The 23,938-nt window shown below is 34.1% G+C and overlaps 3 protein-coding genes across 4 annotated transcripts; 1 reads left to right on the top strand and 2 right to left on the bottom strand.

Annotated features, from left to right (window-relative positions):
- Nucleotides 1-4,271: 4,271 nt before the first annotated feature.
- Nucleotides 4,272-5,927, top strand: LOC108197534 (aspartyl protease family protein 2). The gene has a single exon (XM_017365179.2). The coding sequence runs from the start codon at nt 4,429-4,431 to the stop codon at nt 5,746-5,748; it is 1,320 nt and encodes a 439-aa protein (XP_017220668.2). The 5' UTR covers nt 4,272-4,428; the 3' UTR covers nt 5,749-5,927.
- An 8,342-nt stretch (nt 5,928-14,269) lies between these two features.
- On the bottom strand, nt 14,270-15,028 carry LOC108198744 (small polypeptide DEVIL 4). Its single transcript, XM_017366523.2, has one exon. It carries the CDS (start codon nt 14,650-14,652, stop codon nt 14,494-14,496), a length of 159 nt encoding a protein of 52 aa, XP_017222012.1. The 5' UTR covers nt 14,653-15,028; the 3' UTR covers nt 14,270-14,493.
- A 2,195-nt stretch (nt 15,029-17,223) lies between these two features.
- On the bottom strand, nt 17,224-23,008 carry LOC108200040 (serine/threonine-protein kinase STN7, chloroplastic). 2 transcript variants are annotated; one of them, XM_017368099.2, is made up of 11 exons: nt 22,399-23,008; nt 22,198-22,281; nt 21,790-21,909; nt 21,533-21,631; nt 21,154-21,322; nt 20,964-21,057; nt 19,586-19,679; nt 19,433-19,489; nt 18,366-18,779; nt 17,978-18,144; nt 17,224-17,645 (listed from the first exon to the last, which is right to left on the bottom strand). In XM_017368099.2, the coding sequence occupies exons 1-10, from the start codon at nt 22,825-22,827 to the stop codon at nt 17,983-17,985; spliced, it is 1,722 nt and encodes a 573-aa protein (XP_017223588.1). In that variant the 5' UTR covers nt 22,828-23,008; the 3' UTR covers nt 17,224-17,645; nt 17,978-17,982. The 2 variants fall into 2 exon arrangements, with proteins under 2 accessions (XP_017223588.1, XP_063939174.1); XM_064083104.1 differs by having other exon boundaries at nt 17,375-17,578; nt 22,399-22,966.
- Between the last annotated feature and the right edge of the window lie 930 nt (nt 23,009-23,938).

Below are 23,938 nucleotides of genomic sequence, written 5' to 3'. Positions count from 1 at the left end.
CTCACTTCAGCAAGTCTTTTGAAAAATGTTTGGTTAGTACTAATGAAGATTAATGATCAACTAGGAGATCGAGCAGAGAATAATCAGAAGTATTAATCAAATACTCATTTCACTAAAAAAAATATACATATTTATCTGCTATTCTCAAATTTTCACACTACGACTTGCCAGCCTAATCTTGAATTCTTTCTGTGGAAAGCGCCTAATCATACAATTTTCAGAAAACTATGATGTTTACACGCTTAAATGTCTGGGCAGCTAGCCCCTCCTAAAATGATTTGAAGAACACTGGTTGCAGGTCCACTACAACATGCTGATGTATCCCCATTCTTAAAAAGGATTTCTAGTGGTATAGCATCGGGGCGCACTACTAGTGGACTTGACCGGAGCTAGCTGTCTCCTTGTGCTTGTCACGGTAGCTGAGATACAACAACATATACATATATTTGATAAACGGATTTTCCATGTGCACGTACTAACAATCATTTTTTAGTTAGGCGGTGAATTTCTATTGATTCCAATCTCATCAATAATAACACACTGATAACTTAAACAAAAAAGTAATTATAAGTGTGTGTTTATGAGCACACGCGGGATAGACTCTTCGATAAATGATAAAGGCTTGTAGTATCGTGCATTTCTAGTCCTACCATCTTATCAGTTCACTTCCACTTGACACCTATCGTAATGATAAAATCAATCTTCGTATCAGATTCTAATTGTATCCTTAAATCCAGGCCTAGTTTCAGAAATTAATTGGTTGTTGTATATTTTGGATGCGAATGAAATTTGATTGGCGACGTCACAACCAAATTCCATGGACACCGGAAGAGTGTTTATAAGAGAGACATGAGTTCAGAGATTCTTATTAGGGCATGATTAACTAATGTTATTGTAAATGATAAAAAGCGCAATTGACAGTAGGGTGAAACATGAGTGATGGAGTGTAGACAAAGACTGAGTCAAAAATTATGACATCATCATCACTAAAAAACAGTCAACATAAAAAAATTAGGTTCGACAATTATATGAGCATGGAGCCATGGACGCTAGCAAAGAACCTAGGTTTCCTGTTCTGGGAGAGATTAATGTATCGTATTCAAAATATTATTTATATTATATAGAAATCAAATTTTATATCAGTATTTATCGATAAATATGGATTCAGACTCCAAGAACCTAAGTTTTCATCTTTGCTGTGAAAATATTACTCCATGTGTCCGTTTTAGTTGTCACCGATTTTTTGTAGGCATAATGTGGTAATAAATTATACTTTCATTCATTATTATCTTAAAAAATTTAAAATGACAATCGAAAAAGAAGAAAATATATATTGGATTACTTTTAAATAATCCAATATATATCCAGTAGGAACTGAGATTATAAGAAAAAGAACTATATGAGAACCTGAAAATATATCTAGCTAGCTAGAAGAAAATATATATTGGATTACTTTTAAATGGTGAAAGCCCAAGATCCAAGTAAGCTAGCCCACATGGAAAAGTAACTCTTTCACTTATTAGAGGTGGCCCTTTTTATTTATTAGTTAAGTTGCTCGAAATCTTTTGTATTGGTTGGCCCAATTCCATGCCGTTTAAGTTTGTTTTCAACGTTTTATGAAATAACTAAGCAGCAGGCAGCAGGGTTATCTGTGCAGCTCAAATTGCATTCCGCTGGATTCCAAGTCTGGTGAAAAATAAAGAAATCAAACTATTATGTTGTGTTTGGTTGGGGTGAATGATTCCGGAAGGAATGGAATGAAAAATGAATTATCTTAAGGATGATTTTTAAAAAATTTCATTCTTTCCTCCATTTCATTCCCTACATCATAGGCTAGATATCATCCCTTCCATTTGAGATGGAATGCTCCATTCTCTCCTATCCTCAATTTCTTCTCAAATCTCATCATAGCAATTTTGCACTCCTTCAAATTTTTTCAAAACTTTTTTCCTATCTCTATTAGTTTCAAGTATTTTTTACTCATTTCATTTCATTCCATTCTTTTCAACCAAACACAACATTATTGTTCTATGAGTACAAAATTTTATTAGTAAAGCTTACTTTATTATTTATATATGTCGGAATTCCTATTTGTTAGTTAAATTTGCAGTAGTATCTAGTAGCCCGTTTGGCTGAAGTTACGGCTTATGACTTAACGTGATGTGATAAGCTGTTAGCTTAAAAAGCCTGTTTGAGTAATTTTGACTTATTAATGACTTATGGGTTATTAAAAATATAATAATAAAAATAAAAGTGATTTATGGGTAATTTATGACTTAAGAGTAATTTTTATCAAAAAAAATGAATCACTAAAAAATTTATCTCAAACTATCTTCTGGCTTTAAGTCAGTTTCTGGCTTATTTCTGACTTTAAGCCGGTTTCTGGCTTATTACACAAACAGACATTTTTCAGTTTAAAGTCAGAGTTGAATTAAAGCCCAGGCTTTAAGCCCAGGCTCCAGATGTTTTCTTAATTTATTTTTTCCTTTTCACCACAAATCCTCTCTGGTTATCTGTATTCCATTTCCCATATAACAACTTACCGAATGTGTTAGAAATGTGTTTCACAACCCTATGCAAGAGGTTGAATTTGTGGAGTATATTTTTCCCGATTTTCTTTGACCTTGTAGACTAAATACAAATGAATTAGCTAGGGATAATTTGTGTGTGACATGTTACTTAAATTATAAAAAATCAAAAATTAATTTTTAGTTTTCTCAAAAACCTTTTTTTTAAATTATTTTTCGGAGAGAATAAGAAATTAATATGTAAAATCCTAATTGCTGAGATATGAGATGTGCATCATATATAGTCCATTACAAACTCTATGCACATCTCTGATTATCAAAACACATAAAATGTGCTAGATAAATTCATAAAATCTTAATTGATATGTAAGATGTGCATTATACATAGCCCATTATAAACTCTACATATTATCTCCGATTATTAAAACACTTCAAATATATTTATAATTTTTTTTTATTTATTTCGGTTTTTTTTATTTTATCAATTCATGATGGAGTAGACCTTCTCATTTCAGCTTTTGTTTATACCCAATTCGTTACCAGTTGTCTTTTATCCTTCCCCTCCAAGTTTAGCGGTATGTTATTTAAAAGAAATTGATATAAAATTTGGGATATTCAGTATTGCTGCATGATCATTATTGTGTTGTTACTAGCATACGTGCCAGATCGTTTGCGAGCATCCTAGATCTTAAAATTGTGAGTCTGTGTAAAGCAACGAATCCGCTTAATATATCAATATAATCACTAGTATATTGATTAGCCGAAAAGCAATCTACGATCTAATCTGACAAAAAGACAAATATCTTAAACCAAATCTACTTTATAGAGGATCTTCTCCAACGATGATTGTAAAGTAATTATGTATGCATAATAATTTCATGTTAGTTGTTAATGTTTCACAAGTCAATATTGCTTGATTGTTGTTGCTTAAAGTATTTTGTCTTCGTCAGATGTTTTTTAATCAAATGTACCGACTTCTTAATATAAATACATCTCATTTGAAATTTATATATTCAAAATTGTTTTTTAAATCAGTGTTAGAGATGAGAGTATTGTGATAAATTATTGTGTACTAACTTCGTTAAATTATTGTGTTATTTTTTAAAGTTCGTAGTCCACTTTATATTTTTTCTATCAAATTATCCAATTTTTAATTTCAATATTTTTCACTTTTTATGTATAATATATACTCCCTCCGTCCCTCCCATTTCTTTACACTTTCCTTTTTGGGATGTCCCATCCAATTCTTTACATTTCAAAACTTACCCAAAATAGTTAATGGGTCCCACCACTTCTTCACTTTTCTTTCATTTTTACACTACTTTTACTCCACTATCTTCTTTTTATACATTAAAAATCAATGGGTCCCACCACTTCACCCACTTTTATTTCTCTTTTCCACTACTTTATACATATTTCTTAACCTCCGTGCCCAACCCAAACGATAAGAATTGGGAGGGACGGAGGGAGTATTAGTCAAAATTTAATTCAAAACTAAGGAAATAAACACACAAAGTCCACGTTAATCTAAACAAGTTACGAACATAAGCCAACCACAAGTCCTTAAAAATGTGCTTATATTACACCAAGTCAAAAAATAGTGGTGCACAAACAAGAAAACATATTAGACCTCCTTTGTCAAGCAACTCTTCTCTAATAGTCTAATTACAACTATGCATGTACTCTAATTCTTATTATATTCATCCCCACGAATCCAATACATAAAGAATCCAACACTAAAAACGCGTCTCTCTCTCACACCAATCTCTCTCCATCTTTACACCTCAACCAGATATCTCTCTTCCCTCTCTCTCACCATTCTCTCTACATCTTTACACCTCACTCACAAATATCAGTCTCTCCCTCATCTCTCTCCCAATCTCTCAAGCACAAACTGCAAATGTCCATCTTCTTGATCTCTCTCCTCATCCTCATTCATCTCTCTCCCTCCTCCCCCGCCGCCTCCGACGACCAATACCACCTCAAACTCCCCCTCCTCCACAAACCACCATTCCCTACAAACCCTACCCAATCTCTCTCCTCTGACCTCCTCCGTCTCTCCACCCTCCACAAAAAATCCCCACAACTCCCCCTCACCTCCGGCGCATCCACCGGAAGCGGCCAATACTTCGTCGACCTCCGCATAGGCACTCCCCCTCAACGCCTCCTCCTCGTCGCCGACACCGGAAGCGACCTCGTCTGGGTCCAATGCTCCGCCTGCCGCAACTGCTCGAACCACCCACCAAACACCTCTTTTTTCCCACGTCACTCATCCACATTCTCACCTCACCATTGCTTCGACGCCTCATGCAAGCTCATCCCCCACCCTAGACACGTCGCGTGTAACCACACGCGCCGCCATAGCCCATGCAGATACGAGTACTCCTACTCCGACGGATCGTTAACCTCCGGCTTCTTCAGCCGAGAAACCACCACTTTTAATACCAGCTCCGGCAATGTGGTTAAACACAGTAAACTCGCATTCGGATGCGGGTTTAACCTATCCGGGCCAAGCGTTACTGGCCCGAGTTTCAACGGGGCCCACGGCGTAATCGGGTTAGGCCGTCGGCCCATCTCCTTACCCTCACAATTGGGACGAAGATTCGGAAACAAGTTCTCATATTGTCTTATGGATTACACTCTTTCCCCACCTCCCACAAGCTTTTTACTATTCGGTAACAACCTCGCGGTAAAAAAAAGTTACACCCCGTTGGTAATAAACCCTTTATCACCCACATTTTATTACATCGGCATCAAAAGCGTATTTATCGAAGGTGTGAAATTACCAATCAGCCCTTCTACTTGGGCTATTGATAGTTTTGGTAACGGTGGGACCATAGTCGACTCGGGTACCACACTCACATTTTTACCCGACCCGGTTTACAGTCGGATCCTAAAAGTGTTCAAGAAGTTAATTAAGTTACCTAGTCCAAACGAGACAACTCCTGGTTTCGATTTATGTATAAATGTGTCAACCGAGTCAAGACCGAGTTTACCAAAAATGAGTTTTAAACTCGTTGGCAACTCGGTGTTCTCGCCACCTCCGAGTAACTATTTTATTGACACCGCGGAGGATGTGAAATGCCTGGCTTTGCAGCCGGTTGGGCTGCCATCCTCGTTTTCGGTTATCGGAAATTTAATGCAACAGGGTTTTTTGTTCGAGTTCGATTCGGATCGGCTTCGGCTCGGGTTTTCGAGACGAGGGTGTGCAGGGCCATGAGTCACGTTACGTTAATTAATTCTTTCGGTTTAATGTTCACAATTTTTGTTTCGATACTGTTGTTATATTTTTATAGGTTTGTAACATTTGTTTGAATCGAGTGAAAATGGGGAGGATATGATTATTTATTATGTATGTATGGAGTAAAATACAAAGGAACGAGGACAGTTTGGTAATGATCTCCCGATGCTGTCTTCTTGTTCATGGGTTGTCACGTGAACTTGTTGGATCTCTGACATTTTTGATGCCATGTTTTTGCAAATCGAATAATTATATTTTAATAAGAATATATATTAAATAGTATTATAAGAGTCTCGATTTATTAATAAATCTTTGATTAATTTTAAAAGAAAATCATTGATTGATCATGAATCTCGATTTGACTTGAATTCCTAAATACTTTTAAAAATTCTCTGATAAATCCTGAATTGATTGGTATAAACCGATTAATAGATTTCCAATTATTACAACTATGATATTAAGTGATAATTTTTATGAATTCTTTGGAGGAAAGTTCCAAATATATATTGAGACACATTAGTAAAATTCAAATTCTCAATCATAATTTATTAGTATTATGTGGGTGTTTGGCCGTGACTTAAAAATCTGAAATCTATAATTATAATTTAGATGCATTTATTCGTATCGTTTGTGTAAAAAATCAAAAAGTGCTTATAAAAAAATAGAAATACCAACTTTTGTTTCATGAATTCTGCTTATTTCTCAAAAACTTTAATCACTTATAAATTTTAATTTGTTTTTAACTTTTACTTCATTTATTTATTTTGAGCAAAAAACACACTTATTTTAACCTTCCCCGTGGGCTCCTATAATTCTTTTACAGTTATTCTAAGTTGGTGTCGTTGGTTATCATTTTATCCAGCAGTGCGTATTTAAACACCAGGAGACTTCGTTGTGAGTAAGAGTCCACCACTTTAAATGGTACAATGGGAGTAATGAGAAGTACAACAAATTAAGAGTGTAATATATAGTTAATGTGATAAAAAATTTGTTGGGAGTGAACAGTGAGGATTGGATTCTCCATTGATAACTGACCTCAAATTCTTGGTCACATACACTCATCGATTGAGACTTGGAGGCCGTAAGTTGGATCCCCACTGGTCCACAATGTGGTACTGTGCTCAAGACTTGAGAGGAGAGTCCTGGCTTGTAATCCTATCTTCTACGTGGCTTTTGCTATATTAATCTATTGATATTTGTCCCTTTTTTTTTCTTTATTTAGCGCCAAGTATATATATATTAAAACGCTCTTAAAAAATAAATTTTAAGTGGATTAAACTGGCCGGATATATGATTTGAAAATAATTTAGACCAATATACATAAATTTCAATTTTATAAATTTGTCATAAATTGGAACTAAAATTTTAATTAAAGCTTACTCCCTCGACCCGATTGAATTATACACGCATGTCGTTTGGAACACTCAACACGCATTATAAATCATTATAAAATATAATCTCATCAATTATTATAATTTTTTTTCTTCTAAATAAATTTTAATATTGAAATTTATATTCAAAAACAAAAAATAAAAATTAAATAAAATTATATTTTATAAAGATCTTAAAACATATGTCAAGTAATTCAAATTTTTTACAAAAATTAGTGGGACGAAGAGTATATTACTTATAAATTATAACTATCTGTGTAAGAGATATATGAATATACTTGCATGCATGTATTAAAATCCTCATATCAATACATTAGCGGAACTAGTATATTGAAAAATTCAAATTTTCAATTAAACATGTTATTTCTAAAACATTCTTTTTTACAGTATTATTTATCGAAACTCAATAAAAAAGCCGTAGTAAAAAAAACGATAAAGATATTCATTTGCATTTTGCACGCATGCAGTAAATATATGTGGTTCGGTGCTGGCTCCCCAACCATAAAAAAGGCAACATGTATAGAAGAGTGTTTCAATCGCTAGCCCCTTTACTAGCGAAACACAGTCACATTATTGGCAGTGTCCTTTATGTTTAATCACTTATGAAATTGAAAGCTTATAACTTATTCTTTAATTTCTTCACAAGATTTACTAGACAACAATACAACATCTATCGATGTTCAATTTCAGGTTGTTTCAATATTTCAATAATGGCGAGTCAAGTGGGATTTCAAGGGGACCTTCCCGGTTTCGCTATGTGCAGCTCCGCGACGAATATTGTCTGTCATTTTATGCACCGAATACTCAGCAATTCAGCATTGTCTTGACAATAATGCTGCAAGTATTTAATTTGCTCAGATCTATCAATCTTTATATCTTTTATGTGGGATGGTCAGAGCAGGGGCGGATCTAGTAAGAATTACAGAAAGCACGTATTCTTCTTAAATTTTTTCTGATATGTTCTTTAAAATTTAATAAAATTATGAATACATCAATCTTTCTATCCTTTTTCGTAGGTCGGCAAAACGTGTTAGACACAGGGGCGGATCTGACACACAAATGTTAGGGGGGCACGAAGCAAATATTCGAAAAATATATATATATATTAAGATTTTTTGGAGCACTTTCATAACTTTGTAAAATTTAGAATGATGAAAAAATATAAAAAAAATAAATTTAGGAGGGACACGTGCCTCATGATTCTTCCTAGATCCGCCCATGGTTAGACACTGTCCATAACATTTCGAATATGAGTATTATTGAGTTTTAAATCCGCCACTAAATTTGAATTTCGAATATCCGCCACTAAATTTGAATTTCGAATCTACTGTTATCTACGAGTTTATGGATAAGTAAAAAATCTGGCAATGGGATAACAATCAAAGGGGGAAGATGGCTGAATGCAACAGTACTAGTTGGCAGAGGCAGGTGTTGTTGAAGTGTGGTTCATGTCAGGGAGTAGGTGATTGTTGTTATTTTGATCAGGATTGATCAGTATGGACTATGGGCTGACCTCTCTCAGTTCAATTATTATTTTTGTCTTCTCACCTCGCGGATATGTTATTTATTTATTTTCAAATAAGACTAAAATATATAACTCAATTTTAAGATTATAAATTGAAATTAATAATTCAAAATTTATAAGAGATTTGGAGATTTTTTTGGATATATAGTGAATTCTTAGTCAAATGAAAGTGTAATTAGTTAAGATGTTTCTATAAAGATGGCAAAACGATTTTCATAAAGATTATTATAATCTTGTGATTAATATTAATCAAATGAATAAACTAGATCCTCATCTCTCTTGAGTTTTTTTTTATATATAATTTAAAAATGGTCGAGGCTCTGACTAAAAAAGTTTATAGAGAAACAGAACTATCTAGTATCTATCGCGACTCGCGAGTCTTTCTCACTTGTCCAGAAAGAAACCCTACTGACAAAGAAAAAACTCATATGAAATCGACTAGTTTTGGGTCCAAAACAAAAGTCTACTTGGGCTTTTTACGACTACCAACATTTTGGGTCTGGTTTTAGATTGAGTACCACGTCCTCAGTTACTTGTAATCGTCATGTTTTATAAAGAGTGAATTGCGGCCCACTGACAATGAACAACACTTTTAAGTCTAGTCGGAATTTTAACAGCTTTAGAGCATCTCCAAGGTGCTCTCTAAATGAGCTCTTAACTTCAAATTTAAAGAGCAATGCAAGAATTAGAGCTCCAATGGGCTACTAGAAGCTTTTTAAAAAGTTAAGAGCTTAACATCTCTCCTCTCTTTTAAAGAGCATGTAAGAGCTCTTAACTTCTTTTTCATGAATATAATATTAGTTTCCCTCCAACTTTACTCCCAACAATTCTCTCTTTTTACTTTTCTCTCTCTTTTATATGAATAAAATATGAATAAGGAGCAAGTATAAAGAGGAGCATTGGAGTTGAAATCTACTCACCAGGAGCCAAATATTATATTATATTTTGAAGAGTGACTTAAGAGCACCATTGGAGATGCTCTTAATTCTTATATTGACTGGTTTTTTAAAAAAAAATCGTAGATCAGTATTTAGGGTCCAATCGAGATGTTTTAGAGTAGGCAGGTGGTTAGACACTCTAAAAAAAACGTAGATCAGTATTTATGATCGAATCGAGATGTTTTAGTTATTGAAATATCTCTGGTATATATTTCTTCCGTTCCATTGAGTTTGTTTGATTACCACACTTTAAAAAAAAAATGAATGTTTGATTTTAATTCAATCACAAAACAGAGATAATGAGGTTAAATTAGTATAGTATATGATGTAATAATTTTGAGTAAATATTATCATTAAAATATTCAATTTTTGAAATATCTAAACAAAAAGTGATTCACACATAAATAGGACCATAGGAGTATTTAATAGATACCGATCGTTGTGTACAGCCGTTAACTGAATCTAAACTAAATTGCATGTAGTCAACAATTCTTGAAGATTGAGGGCGATTTCAACTGCACTGTACATGTGAATATTGAATAGGGACGATTCTATTTACATTTAGACGTGTTTATATAAAAAAACGTAAAGTCCATCCTTTGACTAATAAATCAGGCGTATCATGTTTGTACTATCAGCACCTTCAAGTCATTTTACTATAGTAAAATGTCTGAATACTTAAATTCATTTTGAAAATGAATTTTAATGATAGTATCATGACTTGATTTAATTGGTTATAATTATGTTGACATAGTGTACCGGCTTCCATGTATAATAATTTCATCAAGTAAAATAACTAAAACTGACGTATCATTATTCCCGTCATTTTAAAAAAAATTGGATAACCAATTTGGGTTGTCCGACATTTTATTATATAAAAGCATCTCCAATCATGAAGTCCCCTTAGCTAAAAGGTGAGTTGTCATGCCAAAAATAAAAAATTTAGCCAACCACTTCAAAAATTCACACTCCAACCACAGTGACCTGTTGTCTATAAATTTAGCCAACCTCCTATGGATGGCTAAATTTGTCGAACCTCTACAGGTCTGTAAGAAATCTGTAGGAAGATTGCACATCATTTATTACCATATTGAACTGATATATTCTATTTTAACAATCTAAAATATTAATAACATACTATTTTTAAATTATAGCCAACCAATATAGCCAATACCATTGAAGAGAAATGTCTTACAGGTTCAACAAATTTTACATAACGTCTTACAGGTCCAATTTAGCCAACGATTATAGCCAACACCGTTGGAGATGCTCTAATAAGCCAATTTTATTAACTTCATTGTATATATTCTTTCATGTTCAACTTAATGTAGAGCAGAACTTTTACTTTGTGACAATGCGGAAATCGAGGGCTCAAAATATCTCAACTCTCTCACCAATCCAGCCTGGATGGCTAAAACATGTTTTATGTTTGAATCGATAGTGGCTAAAGAGGCCACCCTTCAAACTCGCCAATTGCTGGCTCTAAAGGGGTACCAATATTGCATTCACGAGGGTTTTTAAATGGTTAAGACACGACACTATGTCGAGAGACTTGTACTTATTGATCAAGGCAAGATTGTTTCAAGGAAGCCAAGAAAGTCTAGACTTTAAATGTTGCCTTGTAGCAAAAATAGCTGGGATAAGTGGAAAATTCATGAATCTAAGCAGCCTCACAGGTCATTAAGGTTGTAGTGAAAATGGCTGGTCAGGACACTGGGCCTAGTGTTGCTGATTTACAAGAATAAGATTCTGGATTTTTTTTGCATTGGATGCATATATGATTGCTGCAGTGGAGGAGCTGTACTAAAAACAATACTGCAGTGATAATCTACACCAGTCCATCAACCTGGGCCATTGTGTCTCTTTGAAAAGTATAAATGAAATTCATGTATAAACATACCTTCATTCTTCTAATTTCTAAACATAGTCATTTTAACTTTTTCACGTAATTTGAGATATAAAAAAATTTATTTATATATATTATTTTTCAACTGGAAAAAAATAATTCAAAAAATAATATATATAATATATTTTTACACCTGAAAATACATACCAAAATTTAAGACGATTATTATTTTATAACCAAGAGAGTTTATATATATACTCGTTACATAATATTGATCGAGCAATATTTCAAATCCATCTAAACTTATAAATTTTAAGATTGCACAGCTCATGTCTAAAAATTCATGATTTATTGAAAAAATTTCATTACATAAATTTTTTTTTGTTGATTACACTTCTATTTTACCTAAAAATCGTTGATTTGTGAAAAGTTTCGACAAATTCTAAACCATAAGTGATCTAATTAGTTCTGGTTCGTATTTCTACAGCCTCAACTCATGTGATAACATCATTCTCTCAATTATCTCTAATGTTAGATTCAACTCTCGCTCAATCAAATTCATCATCAGTCCAAATATGAAATTGCAAAGAAGAAGATAATTTTGTACCCAAAAGATAGTGTTAAGACAGTAGTGACCTGATTGAAGAACCATCTGAGAAACTCCAAAAGTGGGCCCATCTCCTTATCTGTAGGGTTCAAGATTAGGAGGTGCACGTGGGAACGAAACGATGATAATAATATTAGACTGGCTGCATTGGGCTGGGCTGGCCCAGTTGGTTTGATTTTCCACTATACGACTGATCAGTCACAACTCACGCCTGGCTAGTCCATCTGAGAATCATTAATTTCAGAAATATTTTTAGTTTTTCGTATTTATGGCCGACAACAGAATATAAGATTACGGATTTTTATTCGGGCTTTCTTTTTCTTCACGCTCTGACACTCTGACCAGCTCTCGTATCGACTTTTCTTCGCTACTTTATACTATCTTTGATCTACGTTTTGTCCGTGTGCATCGATTTTCTTACGTCGTGATGTGCAATTTCCCAACCCTAATGGGCTAAGAAAAGTAGATGGACAAGGGCTTTCATGATTTTGTTTGTAATAAATGAGAATATTACTATGAGTTTTCAACCTGTATAATCATGATAAGAATATGGTTGTAGAAATCGAAATCGGAAAGCAATCTAATCGAGCTATAAATTCATGATTAATTGTGAATTTATCGTAGATTTTTGGAGAAATAGTTTATTTTCAGTCAATACGGAATGAAATCAACAAATTAGTACAATATTTTTTAAGGATTAATGAGAAAATTTTATAATAACAAATTAGAGTTTCGATTTCAATTTTTGATGTGTGTTCATGTTGTGTGTCAGTTTTCGGGACTTCGCTACAGATTTTTTGCTACAAGTTATCATAATAAACAACAAATATGTGTTGTTTAATTAATGTAATATATGTTGACCATTTTGTTATCAATCGAATGGAATCATCTTTTAATAAATATCGTAATGAATTATGATGATGATAAGTAATCACACTTAAATGAGGTATTACTATATGAAGAAGGTGTACCTCACAAAAAGAGCGTGATTATTAACAGTCGAGACTAATTCAGTAAATTACTGTACTAATTTTGGTGGTTAGTTAAGACAGAAAATCAAATATTTATAATTAGCAAAAAAAAATCAAATATTTATTAATATTTATAATTTCATTAAATATTTATAAAAAGGGAGGTTGATTTTCAGTTCCATCAGCCACCGAACTTAGGTTTTAATCTGAACTGGCCCACTGCCCACGTGATTATAGAAAGAATATGAGAAGGGTAAGTTGACATGGACCTAAACGTGAGACGTGGCATAATTAAGCATGCAAATCTCACTGATTAGTAGGTTTGTTAACAACATTATCCTGAGAATATAACTGATTTTTAGTAGCTAGGTTTGTTAGTTAATAATATTATCCATCTTTTACGAGAATAATACTTTTTAATAAAACCATGAAAAATATATACCTGCCATGCTAACCTAACTGATTAGTGGGCTTAATCAATTTTTCTTCATACATTCACCGGTAATCATGATGTGTTAACTACTACCTACCCTAAATTATTCTGAATGTACAAATATATATATATATGGAGTATGCATGAATCATCATATATAAACAAAAGTGTTGTTATTATATCAATTATATGCTTTATCATATCCATTGAATCATCAGCTTGTATAAAAATAAAGGCATGAATAGTGAAAAAATAAATACTTTTAGAGTTCGATTCCGAGTCGATTTCAATAACTCAGGTATCCCAATTATCAATGCAGAAGATATTTGCAAACAAATCTGTCTGAATTTTGCATGGAGCCAAAGACCCTCTTTTCTTTGTTGACAATGATAAAACTTAAAAGTTCTGTGAACTTCATATACAAAGTTATTATAAAACCAATCAAGAAGTTTTGTGAACGATTCATATAAAACCACCTGATTCAACCGAGAAGTTTTGTACTGGATCAATCATCAGTAGTATACCCAAATCTTAAACTTTTCGAGTTTGTAAGAGGTAAAAGCAAAAACTGGATAGAAATTTAGAGCCAATGAAGTTGTAAAAGGTAGTTAATTAACATGGATCTCTCTCTCTCTCTCCCTCCCTCCCTCTCCCTCCCTCTCCCTCCGGCTCCCTCCCTCTCCCTCCCTCTCCCTCCGGCTCCCTCCCTCTCCCTCTCTCTCTCTCTCTCTCTCTTTTCTCCCCCCCCCCCCCCCCCCGCTCTCTCTCTCAGTCTTAAGAACAGTAGTAGATTCCAATATGTAATATCATTTCACAAGAAATTCTCCATTCATTTACATGAAATAGGGTAATTGTTACAAAATTGTAAATTCTCGACATATACATGCATGTTACCATCCTCACCTATCCCCCATCCTCACTAACTAATCCTACAATTTACACTTGAACAACACAAAAAAACAAGACTCTAATCAAACCAATACAGAAAGAGAAGAAAAAGCTAGTAGTGTAGTTCACTCATGCCAGCAAAGAAGCATGACTACACATCTTCTAATAATATAAAGCCTAGCTCTTTGCTGCCTCAATACTCCCCCAAGCCCCTTGCTTGCAATCCTTCTCTTGGATGCTCCCTTACTATTCCCATTGCTCATCATCTTCATCTTCTCCATCATTCTCCACAATCTTTCAAATATTATAACACAAAAAAGAGAGAGTTGAGCCTTTAGATGAATATATCTTGATCTTCACAAGATGTTGGAAATGAAATGAGGATTTTACAAGTGGAAGAGGGGGTCTTATAGGAAGGTGAAAGAAGGATTCTTGGCTTTAATTGTATGGGTCTACTATAGAACCAAGTATGGGGCATCCAAGGTTGTGCAGTCCCCTTTGGCTCACCACACAGTACCTTAAGGGTCCTACTTTCCCACTTCTGAGTCCATGACACACAGATCTCCAAATATATGCAAATTTCGTGCATGCATATATCTACATGGATCTACTGTTTGCTCTTGTCATTTACTTTAACTTTATAATAATTGTATAGAGTCAAATGTTGTACAAGTATATATATAACCTGTTCAAAGGACACATGAGAACTCTTGTTATACGTGTGATTCAGCGAGAATCAGAATTAATTGATTATTTATCAATTCAAGATTTATTGGGATTTTTCTTGATAGATTAGAAACTTTTTATCAAATTGAAATATAATTGATAGATTGATAAAACTTTTTAAAAAATCAGAAATTAATCATCCTTTTTAAATAAATGGGGAATTTTTTAGAATTTTAATCAGCTTAATTAGTGTAATATATACTTTATATCTTAAGATTCTTAACGGTACCGCAACTACTGTGCGCGCTTATTTAATTTATCATTTCTCGTAAATCTCGTATATTCTTCTGATATGTAATTAAGTGATTATTTTTCATAAAATGAAGACGGTAGGAGAAATATTTGATTGGAATATATAAAATTGAGAGTTTAAAAAATACTCATGAGATTGAGAATCAACTAGGAAGTTTTAAAACAGTTGCTACAAAGAAACAAAGGGAGTGCTAGCTGTTTCACTTATGTAATCTATTTGACCATAAATGTATGTTGGGAGTGACCAACAAACATAGTGGGTGTGCCATTACAGCAATAAGGTAGCAAATGTCTGCAATTGATCATGATCTGCTTTCCTATGTGTTGTTGATGAGGTCTCATATAATGGAGTAACGGTGAGTTCTATTATTTTGCATATAATAATATTATATCAAGAGTAGATATTTCTGTAGTTTCTACATTTAGATGACATACGATCGCGACGGAACTAGAATTAAGAAGCTAAAACGAAAAATTACAAAAAAATATTAAGAAAAATTTGTAAAAATATCCATCTTTTCGGGTTCTAATAGTTGCAACTTAATTGTGTATTAAATAGGTGATTTTCGGGTTCTAATAGTTGCAACTTAGGTTGTGTATAAAATTACAACTTATGTTCGAATTTTTTTTTTTGTTGAAAAAAGATCAAAAATAAATCCTAGCTTCAATGAAGAAATAGAAAAAAAAGGAATATATGACAGAAAAAATATATTAATTTTTCTGACTCGATCGAGACTTTTTTGCATGAGTCCGGGGCTTCCTGGCTCGGCCCACGTACATGTATAATGTATGCGCGCTGGATCCACCTCATCAGACAACGACGGATTATGAGTTGAATCCTACTTTATGTGCACGTCTTAACCAACATAGAGGTGATTAGTGACTAATGACGGCGTCTTAACTTAACATAATTGCTTTTGGACCTCTGGGTGCACGTACGTGTGCTGAGAGCTAGTGCTCAGTCTTGTACTCTTGCTTTTGGGTTCACATGAGTAGGCACACGGATGAATTGCTGAGACAAGATGGCATTTGATATGTGGCGCGCGTGTGTGTTCACTCTCGTCAGTGACCCCACTATAAAGTTAATTAATAAAGGATGCTGATCAATGGGTGACAATTCCGGGTAACGGGTCGTGTTCGTGTCGGCAATCCGGTCGATTTCGGCTTAAGTTAAATCACTTAAAATTAAATAAAACTAAAGAAATGAAGTTATTAGTAACGAAATTATAATTTCGGGTCCATTTCGTGTCAATCGGATGATTTTCGGATATTTTTGAGTTTTGTCTCAGTAAATCGGATTATGGGTTCGGGTCGGGTTCGAGTCGTGTCTGATATTGCCACCACCTCAGGTGACGTGTGAATGAGTAACGAGAATAAAGAGAGGTGAATTCGCAGCAGTCCTCCAAAGGAAAAAACATTTCGATTTCGATAACAGAGGTTTCATAGAAAAATGTCATTGCATTCAGTTCAATACTTTCGGTCATATCGAATATACATAGAAAAATGCGTTTCATACACAAAATCGACTATAAAAATTTTCAAAAAATGACATGAATAAAGTTTTGATCGGGATGAACCTCACATTCATATAAGCAACATCAATTAAAATATCTCATGTCAATTGTCATATCATTTTGTGTAAAATTTTATATCTAGTTTTAAGCATGTACGTAGCACTGCTACTACTCGTATATATAAAGCAACCAATTCTAATGCTATCTAAACAATTGCATTTTTAGCAACCAGCAAATCTGCATCTCTTCGGGGTTTTTTGCATGACAAAACTACAATACATGTTGCTTGACGATTAAGTGTTTACATGTTTGTACTTATCACACTAGGGGCAAGATGTAACAACTGACAAGTCCACTGCAATATGATACAAGTTCTATGCATTTCAAAAAATAACAAATGTTTCTTTGAATCTTTGCCAGACTAACAGACTGTGCTATGTTTATATGCGGGACTTGGGTTGACACCACCCCACGTATATGTATATACTTCTATTCTTCGATGAATCTGGGAGTCTTACAAGACGAACAACAAATTCAATTACTGAACATGTTTGGATGATATTAAGCAAGCCTCAACATATGTCGGATAAAATTCACACAAAACTGCAGGATATATCATATGAAAGCACTGGACAATTGCGTTCTTCGCATGCAAATCAGGGGCATATACATTTTGGCCAAGCTTATACGAAGGACGCCATTTGCTCATCACTTGATCCTAATTATAGCTTCTTTAAATTAAAAAACAAGTAACCAGCACATTTATTTCTTGAGTATTTCCGAACCTATAAACAGAAACATTTTTGCTGGCTTAATATAAACAACAAAGGTACTGGAATTGGGTAAATCTGAATAAACTACATATATCTGCCTGAAATATAAATGTCTAATAGTACTGTAATGTTTATTGTTTCCACGAAAAATTGTATCACTTACTGGTTACTGCGATGGACATCAACTTTTTATATTACATTGATTTTCCGATTCTTTTACATACTAGAGTTAATAAAGGATTCGACCACTATACAATATCTGACTATCATTTGTCTATGTATATAGAAGAGTATAATCAATTAGGATGTTTGCAGAAAAAATAAATAAAGGAAGGTATATGTACATTACTCAGTCTTCTTTAGGAATCCACCGGCTCCACCAGAGACTCTTCCTTTGCTGGTTCAGCTCACTCATACTCTCATTCAGTGTTTTTAAAATCTTTTTCTGGAAACGGAGGGCCGAAGCCAAAGCATTTCTTTGAGCTTTTTCCTTTTTCTTCGGCTTTATTTCCTAACAAAAGGGAAGACATATAAGGACCTTATTAGATGACTTAGCACCTCACAGGAAAATAATAAATGGTAAGTAGATTTTACTGCTGCATTGTTACTGCTTATATTTTTTTTAGGGTGCTGACAATTACAGTAAAACCCTTCACAATTCACATTATATTATAGATCAACACAATAGACTTTTTACTTGGAAAAAGAAAAATAGTTGAGTTAGAAACAAACTCTGAGGTTCTGCAGCTGTGCTTCTGTGAAACCACCTTCCTTTTCTGTTCCGGATTTTGCCATTAGCTGTATAATCCAGTTTGCAGCTTCGCTATAGTCTCGCTGTGTAGCTCGAAAAAATTGTAGCCTGAGGTTTTGCATGACCGACAGAGCCAAAAGGCCTTCTCGGACAAAATAAGGATGGGCTAAAGCTGTCTTTGCACTTGTTCTTTGTCGAGCTTTATACCGTACCATTGATATTAGAAGCTCCCATCCTATTTCATTATCTAATGCCAACAATTCAAATCCCCTTCTAAGATCAGGGCTCGCACGGGGTTCTACAGTCTTTCTCCATGAAACCAAATCATATTCAGCTCTCTTTAGCTGACGGTTAAATTGAATAAGACTGCTATCTGAGCGTAGGGCTGGGAATGCCTACAAAAGACCAATTCTACTGTGTTAATCAACATACACTATAATGAGAAAAAGAGTTTCCAGATAAAATCTAGAATACCTAGCTGTGAAATGACGAGTTGCATTTTTCAATCACTGATAAATACTACAAACATAGAAGTATTTCGCATCCCCAATATGTAACATGACTAATTTGGCATATGCACTGAATCTAATATGCCAAGGAAATGATACTTCCAGATATTGGCCCAACTATGAATATGATACTTCAAGAACTATTGTTTCTTCTTCTAACTGACACAAGTGCATCTAATTGCTTGACTTTGTGCACAGCAGTATATTTGTGTTGGATATCTAACTCCCTGATATAAATCTACTCCAAAATATGCTACTTCTGTATTGGCATGTTCCTTTTTTGCATTTGCTTCCGGGAAAGATGTTCCTCAGTGGCCCTAAACAAGCACCATATAGTGAAGCATATGCAATACTAGTCATTTGGTAATGGCGTAATGCATTTTGTAATGCAGAAAAACACTACAATATTGTGTCGGTATCAGTGAAAAGATCAAACAATTTGTTTTTATAAACAAAATGACCTTTGGCAGCCGTGCTTTAATTGTAAGAAAGTCACTAAAATATGGATGTTTCCGTTCATATGGGCTAATATTACTCACCATTTGTAAGAAAATGAGACCAGTACTGTAGATGTCAAAACGATCAGGGAGATTCAGCTGTTACATTTCATCAAAGTGATGGAAAATATCATTAGTTACCAAAAAATTTTAAAAGTTTCTACGTAAGCTGTCAGAAAATGGCAAGAGGGGTACCTGCCACAGAACAGGGGAAAGTGCAGTAGCAACAGGAGCTGATGGTGCAGATGGAGTTTGAGTGCTCATAATGTATTGCTCCGGTGCTGCATATCTAAACAAGATATACCAAAAATTTTGTGAGTCTATCTTATGAAAAATGCATGATGTCACTGAGGTCTAATATTGTGTTTCATTCTTCAGAGTGATTCAAATCATGATGAAGTTAACGTTTAATACTAAAGGTGTTAAAATTCTATATGCTCATAAAACAATACCAATAGGCAATAGCTTAAATCAGGGAAGTCGGGATTGGCTAACATTACGGAGAGGAGCATATCAAATATCCACTAAACTAGTAGAAATAATACCCACTTATTAATATTTGCAACTTTGAAGACAGTTATCTAAACTATCAGACTCCCCCGATGCTTGCTAATACATATACGTGGCTTCAAAAACAACAAAATAATCAACGTACTCTATAAAGTGTCAAACACTGACTACGAGCACTTGATTAAACCAGTATTTCTGGAGAGGGGGAAAGAAAATATACGGCAACTAGTAATGAAGTTAAGTTCAGTTCCCTTAGCAAGAAGTTGGAAGAAAATCATCTTAATTATTAGACAACAATGCTGTTGTTATTCGATGCCATATATCTGCTTATAAATTGTAGGAAAGAAGACTAAACCAGTATACATTTCAAGGGCAACCAACTAATGACTACAAGTACTTGGAAGACTATCATCTTTACCAATATAGTACAAAGCTGCTTGCCAATACATATATGTCCTTTACTACCAAATATAGAAAAGGACGAATAATAAATCAAAGGAGTCGGACTCCTAAACTTGGATGACATAGCATTAACCTCAACCAGGGCTAAAATGACTACGAGCACTTGATGTTAATAATACATTACTGTGCTTTAGCTTTTATGGTAACCAAATTAAAAGCAATATCAACGTGCATTTTAAAAGATATGTCCTATCGCTTACAGAGCAATAAATCCTAACATCTGTGGTACAATGACTTATGTGAAATTTTATATTTGTATGTTCACTTGGGAAGAAGCAGAAACTTGTTCTGCCACTGCCCCACCACCTTTCCTCATGACAGGTCATGGGTTTAAAAATCGTGCCTACTTGGTATTAAGGGAAGTTAGGAGGAGGATTTTACCGGATCATATATTTTGTATTATAACACTCTCAATCACTTGAAAGCCCATTTTTTTGATCGAAGAGTGGATCACAGGCGCCCATAATTTGGGCAATAATATGCCTACAGCAATGTCCTTGAGATGTAAATTACCGGTAAATTTACCTAGCTTTTAAGAATCATTAATCTCTTTGCTTTTTTAACCAATTATTCATGTCACGAACATAGCAAGAATGGATACCTTGGATCTAGCAGAAACTCCTTAGGAACGTAATTTATACCAACTCGTAAATCTGCAGCAGCTCCTAAATCGATGATTTTGAATGTGCGAGAACCTGTTTTCATTGAGCAGTGAAGTCACATATAGTAAGCATTCTGTAATAGATTAGAAAATCAAATGAGGCTCAGCTAAGAGATTATAAAGCAACTACCTTCGGAGAAAATTATATTTTGTGGCTTAATGTCTCTATGAACAATCCCAGTAGAGTGTAGACTATCCAAAGCAAATAAGATCTGCCGGAGAATTGTTTGAATGATCCTGTTTTCTCTTTCTATCCCTTTTGGCAAGTCTTGAACTTCTCCAAGAATCAGTGCTTCCACCTGCCAAAATTCAACGCAAGTAAAAATTCCAACCAATCATACACATTCAATCCTGTTTTAATTCATAAGTCCTGACCATTTATCATTTCATGCATAAGTTTTGACCACTTATCGACATTATTAGCAGTCATTGTCTTATTGACCACTCATATGTGTAAACATTAACGAGTTTTATTGCCAACAGAGAAAAGGAGCAGCGGAAGTACTAACATTGTAGGGAAAATCTTTACTCTGCATCAAATCATAAAGTGTTGCTTCCCCTTCGAAACGCCATATGAGCCAATACTCACTTTCTTTCTTGGAAGAGTTCTGACATGCATATTGTAAATGCAAATTACACTTTAGGTGAGAGACAAAATCATGAACAAACTATGAGACTATTCCAATTAATAACTTGTTTCCTTTTGATAATGGAACTGGCGAACTGCTATATACAGAAATCAGTATCAAACATAATTGAGAAACACCTCAAGAAATCCATATACAAAATCCGCACAGCTGTTCGAACAAGCCCTACGTGCACGCTCATTCATCCATATCTCCACTGCACCATATTCTGTAGCCTTCTTCAACACTAGATCCCCTGCCTTTCAAGAACCAAGGTATACCATATTACCTCATTGTAAAAGAAACTCGAAAATAGGATAGTAACCATGTGGCAATTTCCCAAGCAGACAAAATGATACTGATATTCACAATGGATTATCAATATTCATCTAGTTAACAACTAAATACATAAGTTTAACATCTTTCTATAGCTCAGATTAATAATTATACCGTCAAGCCTTCAACATTAAGCATCGATAAACAAACCAAAGCAATAACGAAAAACACATACAGAGAAGCGTAATTTGAAGTAGAGGAAAATCAAATACCTTAGAAGGGTCATTCTTCAAGGAAACTCTATAAACAGTACCAAAAGCTCCCTCACCCAATTTCTTACCCAATACAAAATCATCCTGTCATGATCACAAAAAAGCCCACATCTTTTATCACAGCAACCATACATTCCAAGATTCTAATAAACAATCACACAATTATAAAACGCAATAAATCAACATACACATAGTTACTACCTTTCTATAGGTAGGCCTAAAAAACCTCTCAACAAAAGCAAGAACAAACATGTCCCAAAAGCCAGGAGCCACACCAGGAGTAGCCCAAAGATAAGACAAAGTCCCCAGAGCCAAAATCACACCAGGGACTGTAATTGTAAGCTCATTTGATCTAGGCAATGTGCTTCTATAAATCATATCCCCACAAGCCATAACTGTACAAGGAAGCCCAACTCCAACACCCAAGAAAACATCATTAAAAACATCAACTAAATGAAGCCCAGAAGCACTAATTTGATGGGCTTTTGACCTTGGAACACTTGCAAGCTTCCCATGCAATAAAGTTGTGATCTTGATCTTCTTTCCCAAGAATTGAGATGGGGGCTTTGAGTTGAGAAAGTGGAGCTTAAGTGTGCCTAATCCTGCTCCACTTGCAGCAAGAGCTGCCATGTCTGTAAAATTTTAAGAAGGATAATGTATAAGTTATATGTATGTACATATGTTTTTTGTGTCTATAGATTGAGTTTGCTGGGAGTTTGCTGACCAGAAGTAGTGTCTTGAGTTAAACTGAGGTTCCTTGTGTTGTGTCTGAAGCGGTTATTTCAGGTATTTTTGTGGTGGTGAGTGGTCTGAAAAACATGTTGAATCTTGACCACTTATAATGTTATGGGCTGATCTTGGACCTTCATTAATGTGGGCTTTTTCATGGGCTTCTGATATCTCATATATGTAAACAATATATGATTAAGATTGGCTTTTTAGGAAGTGGCTCCCAAAGGAAACAATCAGCCCAAAAAGATTGTGGGTTGGGCTAAATGCTGGAAAATCAATCTGGGCTGGACTCTAATGACATATAGATCGCAGTGGTGTAATCAGGTGTCTAGAATATATGCAGGGTCTTAAAAATTGTGATGTTTTGCTGTATTATATTGTGCTAAACTTGTTATTCGACTTTTGCGTGTAATTCTAATTGCTTTAATCATTTAGATTTAGTGATCGTAAAACCTATTTTCTGAATAGAAGTAAAGTAAATATTAGTTTAAAAAAAAGTAAAGTAAATATTTTATTCAGAACAAGAATAATTAGAAAATATTTATAATTATTTAATTGAAACACAATTTTGTTTGAATAGGTGCATGAGCTCAGATATACTTTAATGGTAACCATGTATTTCTATTTTGATATGACTCTATCATTTCTATAAATTTTTAAAATAATAATTTCTAATATCATGAAATACTATTACGATCTTTACTTTTTTCATTATTTTCTATTCTATAATAATATAAAACCAGGGTAAACCGGTTACTTTCCACTACTATTTCAAACTTATTATTAATATAAATTAGTCTCGTCATTTTACCCATTTTTCATTTAATTTTTACTACTATTTTTTATATGATTTCTTGGTTTTCATATAAATTTGTATATAATTCAATAGCACGAAATGAATATACGAGAGAATTTAAAGGGTTATCCATGATCCACATTGCCATCATGAGTTGAATTGGTCCACAAAGATAATGAAAGATGTGTTATAATTTTTTCTAATTTTAAAGCT

The sequence above is a fragment of the Daucus carota genome, chromosome 8 (genome assembly GCF_001625215.2).
Source record: "Daucus carota subsp. sativus chromosome 8, DH1 v3.0, whole genome shotgun sequence".
NCBI lineage: Eukaryota > Viridiplantae > Streptophyta > Magnoliopsida > Apiales > Apiaceae > Daucus > Daucus carota.
This window is presented reverse-complemented; position numbering and strand designations above follow the sequence as displayed.